We start from the raw sequence: 7,264 nt of genomic DNA, 5'->3' as shown, positions 1-7,264 counted from the left end.
AAAAATATCTTTGAAAAAATAAAAACTCAGTTCTTTATTTTTTTTTTTTTGAATAAAATATCATTCATTATTATTTAGAATTTCACTTTCTTCAGTTTTCAAATATAATTTTAATGGTACCAAATAGAATAAAATTTTTCATATTAAAAATTATTTAAATTTTAATATTCTATTATAATAAAAATTCTTAAGCAAAATTACATTTAAAAAACTTGAAAATGAATGATAAAAATATGTGAAAATTTTGGAAATTGATTTCACAAAAATATTTAATATACAATTCATTACGCTTTAATATTTTGCAAATATTAAATTCATTAAAATTAAAATTATCTTTCTTTCGAAATTTCTTTATAACGATCAATTTCGTGAATTACTGTATATATTATATTACGTTCGACAATATAAATCGTATTACAAGAAACGCAAATCACCTTGAACCTATTATTCTGAATTCATCTTGGAATCCAAGATGGCAATAATGTTTCGTCAATATCAAAGTCTGAGATCCTTGGACGGATTTTATTAGAACGTGATCGTGTTAAACGATCGTGACGAGGCGGATTCATCTCGCGAGATGTTAACAAGATGTATCGCGTACGGTGACGAGATGCGCGTAAAACAACCGTAGAGACCGAGAATTCGAAGTCTCGAGTCTAGGTATATATGCGAGCTAATTTTCCAAGGACGCCGGTTCAGCGAATTCTCCTGGGGATAACTGGAGTTCCTCGGACGGGAGGGCGCCGGTAGCTGGTAGGAAACAATTTTCGGTGGACAATGCCGCGAAGAATCTCTCACGCGGACCCGGCTACTGGAAATGTTTATGGACGGAAACTGAAAGCTCGACAATGGCCCGGCGGAAACAATGGCGCGGAGCACGTCGAGTGCTCGTTCCCCGTGCTAGCAGATCACAAAGCCAACGCCGAAGTGATTAATCGCATGCTCGCGCGCGCTTGTAATTATTCAAGCAATTTGTTGTGGCCCGCGAATTAATGAAAATTTATCGCGGCCCAGTGACTCTTTGGAAAATTGTTTATTACCGCTTTTGCCCCGTCTGCAAGCTTGTCCTTCGCTTAACGATCGCGTATACCGAAACTGTGTGCGTGAAACTTTTTTGTCAGTCGCTCGTTCGATAATTCTTCCTTTATGTTTTGATAGCCCTTGTTATAGAGAAACTTTGTATAATGAGTAAAAGAAGCCACTTAAATTTCGTTCGTCCCTATCTCCATCTCGAGATTTCTAGAATCTTTGTTTTAGAACTAAATATGGTTTGAGTCTGTGTTTATCGAGTATCGGTAACTTATATTCATTTCTTTTTCTTTCTTCAATTGCGGATGCTCAAATGGACAATATAGTACTGTATATTGTTATTTTTTCGTTGTTTTAAGTGTAATAGATGAGATGGAATTCGATGAAAGGATAATTAGTCGCGATTGTTCGTGGCTATCATGGTTATGTAGATGAAAGGTGGGTTTAATTGGAGAATGTGATTACTAGGGTGGTATCAAAGCAGTAGTTTGGACAGACGCGCTTCAGGTTGGAATCATGGTCGCTGGTGTTCTCACTGTTAGTATATTGGGTACTTATCAAATTGGCGCTGCTGAGATATGGAAGAGATCTTTGGATGCCAATAGAATTGAATTTTTGAAGTAAGAAGTATTTAATTTTATACATGTATTTAGAAAATGGGATAAGTTTGTGAGTTGATTATTTTATTTTTCTCTTTTTTTCTTTAGTTTTGACCCATCTCCTTATACAAGACATACAGTATGGACCGTGTTAATTGGTTCATGGCTCTATAGTACCGCTTATATATCCGTGAATCAAACTATGGTTCAACGATACAGATCATTGAAAGATTTGAAAACGTCCAAACTGTAAGTGAGTATACAATTAATTTTTGATATAAAGAAAATTATATTTATAATGATATTTCTAATGATAGTTTATTTGTTAGTTTATATTTAGTTTATATTTGATAGTTTATATTAGTTTATATTTGTAATGATTCTGTATGTTATTTAATATTTCATTTTAGATCATTAGCGATATTTACTATCAGTATTATGTTGTTCATATCATTATGCTGTTGGTGTGGCCTAGTTCTTGTAGCTTGGTGGTCTCCACCTAAATGCGATCCTAGAGCTTCTGGTCTGATTACTGCCGATGACCAATTATTGCCCGCTTACGTAATGGAAATTGCAAAACATTTACATGGAGTGCCAGGTCTTTTTATTGCTGCAATTTTTGGAGCAGCTCTCAGGTAAATGTTATAAATTTATTTTAATTTTTTATAATATAATTATAATTTTTTATTAAATCGTGCTTCACTTTGCTTCAGTACTCTTTCTGTAGGTTTTAATTCGACATCAGTGGTTGTTTTAGAAGACTTCGTGAAAGGATGCTTCGGTATGAAACCAAGCGACCGATGGTCCTTTATTTTTGTAAAATGTTTGGTTGTTTTGCTTGGTTGTATAGCTATAGGATTGTTATTTTTAGTAGAAAAATTAGGAGGTGTTTTAGTTGTAAGTATCTTTTCAATTAATATTTTTATAAAATAAGAATTTCTTGGTAAAGTTTTATTTTTATATTATTTCAATATAATTTCAGATAACTGGAAGCTTAGCAGCAATAGCTGCAGGCACTTCTTTTGGAGTGTTTACATTAGGTATGTTCTTTCCATGGGTAAATTCTAAGGTAAATTATTTATGGAATATTATTTTTTTCTTATTATTTTTTTTTAATAAATTTTTAATAAATTTTCGTAATTTTATAGTATTTTGTTATAGTATTTCAATAAATAATTATAACAATTTTAATCATTTTTTTTCTATCAATTAGGGTGCATTCATGGGTGCTATCGTAGGATTCGTAATCGCCGGTTGGGCGAGTTTAGGTGCAAATTGGTCCATCGGTGCCGGTCTGCTGGTTCCTAAAAAACTTCCGGTGCTCTTTTCTCATTGCCAAGGCAATATTTCTGAAAGTTTCTTGAAGCAATTTGATCGTCCAAAGTAAGTTAATCTTAGTCTTGATTGTAATTATTGAATCTTCAAATTCTAAATAATTATTGTTGAAAGCTTTAATCAGAGGTAAATTGGTCTGTTTATTACTTTATTTGAAACAAGTACTAAATAAAAATGTCTTTTTTTCAGTGAAGATGACGTATTTCCTCTTTATCGATTGTCATATCATTGGTTCACTGGTTTAGGCACATTAATTGTCATCATCGTAGGTAATTTCATTAGTTGGTGGACTGGTCCTACGGATGTTTCTTCTATCGATAAAAAATTGCTTTCACCAATGATTCATTCGTAAGTTAAAAATAATATATCTTTACTCAATATTTAACTATTTAATTATATGCAACCTATTCTAAAATATCGTATGTTTTAGATGGCTCCCAAAACCTAAAAATGAATATGTTACTAATACTGAAAATAATGGCAGAAATAATGAATTGACAACAACAGCAAGTCTTTTATTATACGATTTGAAAAAAAAAAGGGTAATTAATTATATATTAAAAGTATTAAAAATATTTTTTTGAATTAATAATTTTTTCTTTTCTGTTATAGAGAAATCAACATTTTCCTAATAGCGTTATAACATAATCCATAATTTATTTAATATTTGCAAAGAATGAAATTAAAGTTTTGTTATATTCCTGCAAATGTCATTTTGAATAGGTCAAATTTTATATTGAAACTAAAATTTTCAAATATTTGTGAAATTTTACTTTTTCTTTGATCATGTTCCAGTACTTAAATTTAAGATATTATAGATAATACTTCTTATAGATAACATTCTTATTACATCTCTATATAAGTTAGATCTGCTGATTCAAGTAAAGCGAAGTTTATTATTGTACATGTGTACATATATTAATATGCAATTACTAGAAATACGTATGAATTATTTTATATCGAATTTTTAAAAAATATACATAAAATAAATTTTTATATTATATTTTATGCATTTTATATTACTATTAAATTTTTTATCATTACAGCCCAAATTCTTATTCATTAAAATTATTCATTTCTTATTCATTAAAATTATTCATTTTAATGATATTCTATTAAATTTATTCATTTGAAAACATTTAATAGAATATCATTATAAAAAAAATCAAATAATAAAAATAATCATATAATAAAAATAATATAATAAAAATAATAATAAATAATAATAATAAATAAAAAATCATAAGATTCATAACAAGTTTCTAATTGAATGAAGATTGAATGAAGTTCTTTTGCATTATAATTATAAATAATATTTACAGCATTTATGTATTATTATGCACAAATATTTTGTTAAAGAAAATTTAAATTTACAAAAGGAAAATTAAAAATTTTAAAATATGTCTCTATTTTCTTAAAAGAAAATGAAAAAGATTTGATAAAGATGGTTTTTAATATGATCTTTTTAAATTACAATTAGAACTATTAAATGACCATCTAAGACTGAATAAAATCAGTTTATAAACGTGGCAAGCTGCGTAAGAGAATCGCAGATGCGGAGAAGGCTCGGTTTTGCCGCTAGGTCCAGTTGCTCCTCACACCGAGTTCTCTAACTGAGTTTGTTCGGTTTTCAAGCTTTAGTGATTCCCGACGGTGTTCACCGTGCGGTAGGTTAGCGAAGTCGATAGAGGAAGCGAGAAGAAGGAACAGAGATAGGGACAGAGAAGACAGACCAAGGGGAGCCAAGGCCCCAGGATATTAGCCGGCTTGTTAAGGGAAAGCCAACGCCATCAAACGTCCTTATTAAGGCCACGCAAATAGCTGCTACGCTTCTCTGCGCTTATCTCTTGACTCTGTTTCCTTCAAATTCAATTTTCGCCTGGAAATATGCCTGGTCAAAAAGCATTATCCAGTTCGATTATTGATACTGATCATCGAGATTGATATTCACACGTCACTACATTTTTTGAAATTTTGAGGAGACGTTTATTTGGATAAAATAATTCGAAATAGATTCATTATTCAGAAAAAGGAGTTCATATACATTTTTACAGTTAGTGAGAATAATGTCTGATGAAACGAAATGGGATTTCTTAACAAAAATAAAATAAAACTTCAAATATGAATGTTAGTTTGCATTATTCTATAAATTATTAAAAACATGAATGAATAAGAAATTTAAAATATAATTTTTTATTTGTGATAAGAAATCGGAATTTCTTTTAATTTTATTACTTCAAATTTGTATAATATTTTTATTGTATTCTTTTTGCTCTATAATTTTCGTAAATTGTTATAGATTTTTGCTAGATTTTTCTATTTTTAGTTCATATTTCTTTTTTTTTCAGAATAAAAGATAGCCTGATAAATTATTAACGATGTAATATATAATTAAATAATACAATAAATACAATTAATATACTAAAATTAATAATACAATTAAAAATACTAAAAAAATTTTACATCATGTGGTACATTAAATGTAAATGTCAATAAAAAATAAACGATTTATTATAGATTTTAGATTATATTTTACAATAAAAATGCAAATATGTAAATATGCCCTTGCATTTAAAATGATATTTTTGATTAATAATATTCAATATTAAATCAATAGATTATATTTTTTATTGTTTATTATTAAAAAAATTACTATTTTTTTAATATTTCGGTACAAATCAGAACCAAATTTGAAAAATTCTAATTCAAAAATTAAAATGAAGATTTATCAATTGATTAACTGATTAATTATTGTGTAAAAATATAATACTTTTTTCAATTAATGTTTTTCTTAAAGCAATAATTCTGTAAGCAATTTTTTTTACTCTCCTTAAAGTTGTTACAAATGGATTTTACCTTTTTCTTCCTACAAATACGATTCTTTTCCAACAAGATAATATAAAATCGCCTAATTCTTTTTGACGAATCTTAACAATCCTGAACGTGTTCTTTTTCTAATAGTATCGAAGTGGAGATGCGTGTTGAATGGAAACGTAGCTGTGAATCTCGCACAGTGCATGCGAAGGTTTCATTAAGAGGAGCGCGCGCGACACGTAGCGTCGAAAAGAAAATTGCGAGTTGCGGGCCGCGTGCGGGCTTTATTAAGCGCGCTTCATGCGCGATTTGCATTCGTCTGGGTTGCTGATAGATTTGAAATTCCCACGTAGAACGTGCCACGGTTATATAGGGTCGAGAATTCGAATCGGGACGAATAGCCTAGTAGAATGTATGTACCTATGTAACACGTGATTGTGCCGATGAGTGAAACAGGTTGAACGGAGATCGACAATAAAGATAAGGGGCGTTGGAAAAGGAAAGATGATCGGTAGTGGTGAAAGGATAGAGAGAATGGGGATGACGGAGAGAGAAATGAAGCGGTATCAGTATAATCGTGAAAATCAAACGAATGAGAGGTGATAATGATGAAGTATGATCAGAAGTGTTTTTTTAAAAGAAACGATTAGAGTTTATGGAATATTAAGATAATATCATTTTAGAAGTTGTCAGTTACAAAAAATCATTATAAAATTTTAAGCAATAATTTTAAACTTATAAATATAAGCAATTTTGATAAGTAATTTTAATTTATAAAATTATGAAATTATCATTACGATATTAAATTATATATAGAAAAAACAATGATAAGAAAAATATATATATTCTTTCAACTCAATATTAATAATTCTTTACTTTTTTCTTCAAAAAATATTTGAAAAATTTTAAAATTACACAATTAATATTTAAAGCAGTATTTTACTGATAAAATATATACTTCAAAAAAAAAACAGATTAAAAATTTACTTGAAAAATAGGGATTAAACGTAAATATTATTATCTTTTCATTCAAATTAGATTTTTAAACATTACTTATTAAGAAAACTGAATTAAATAAGATACATGATTAAACATTATGAAAAGAAAATAGATACATTAGGATTAAATAATGAAGCGAAAAGAATCGTGAAAAACCTCGAAAAACGAAATGTCTCTATAGTGAGAGTTGAATGGAGGGAGCGAGATAAAGAATTTTAAATGAGAGGTAAAACATTCGATTCGTGAATCGAGATAGGAAACAGGTGAAGCTGTGGCTGTATTTGTATGGACCGAGCTATCGCATTAGGAAGGGTATAGCGAATAAAATAGAAGATTACGTGTGCGGTGAAAGAGCCAGTCGAAAATTAGAAAAGGATGTGCGCCGTGCAGAAGAAACGTGCGGCAAGAAATATATCGAATTCGAACGAGGACGGAGTTTTCACAGAAGAGGAGGGAAAATCGGAATGTGAAGTCAGTGCAAACGAGAC

General features: G+C 29.5%; 1 protein-coding gene and 1 long non-coding RNA gene across 7 annotated transcripts in view; one reads left to right on the top strand and one right to left on the bottom strand.

Annotated features, from left to right (window-relative positions):
• The window catches only part of LOC116186732, a 2,686-nt gene extending 1,338 nt beyond the window's left edge, over window positions 1-1,348 (bottom strand). The window contains exon 1 of the long non-coding RNA XR_004151729.1: window positions 435-1,348. This is a non-coding gene — a long non-coding RNA (uncharacterized LOC116186732). The remainder of the gene's footprint in view (window positions 1-434) is intronic.
• Window positions 1-3,971, top strand: part of LOC102679092 (sodium-coupled monocarboxylate transporter 1-like) — a 10,280-nt gene extending 6,309 nt beyond the window's left edge. For all 6 annotated transcript variants that reach the window (XM_031514851.1, XM_006608902.2, XM_031514853.1 and 3 more), the window contains 9 exons: window positions 1,498-1,649; window positions 1,737-1,877; window positions 2,039-2,263; window positions 2,342-2,525; window positions 2,611-2,697; window positions 2,842-3,011; window positions 3,153-3,311; window positions 3,394-3,505; window positions 3,576-3,971. In XM_031514851.1, coding sequence (XP_031370711.1) covers window positions 1,498-1,649; window positions 1,737-1,877; window positions 2,039-2,263; window positions 2,342-2,525; window positions 2,611-2,697; window positions 2,842-3,011; window positions 3,153-3,311; window positions 3,394-3,505; window positions 3,576-3,611 — 1,266 coding nt within the window. In that variant the 3' untranslated portion in view covers window positions 3,612-3,971. The remainder of the gene's footprint in view (window positions 1-1,497; window positions 1,650-1,736; window positions 1,878-2,038; window positions 2,264-2,341; window positions 2,526-2,610; window positions 2,698-2,841; window positions 3,012-3,152; window positions 3,312-3,393; window positions 3,506-3,575) is intronic.
• The last annotated feature ends 3,293 nt before the right edge of the window (window positions 3,972-7,264 follow it).

Source organism: Apis dorsata, unplaced genomic scaffold, assembly GCF_000469605.1.
Source record: "Apis dorsata unplaced genomic scaffold, Apis dorsata 1.3 scaffold_50, whole genome shotgun sequence".
Classification (NCBI taxonomy): domain Eukaryota; kingdom Metazoa; phylum Arthropoda; class Insecta; order Hymenoptera; family Apidae; genus Apis; species Apis dorsata.
The sequence above is the reverse complement of the archived record's forward strand: the minus strand, read 5'-3'. Positions and strand labels throughout refer to the sequence as shown.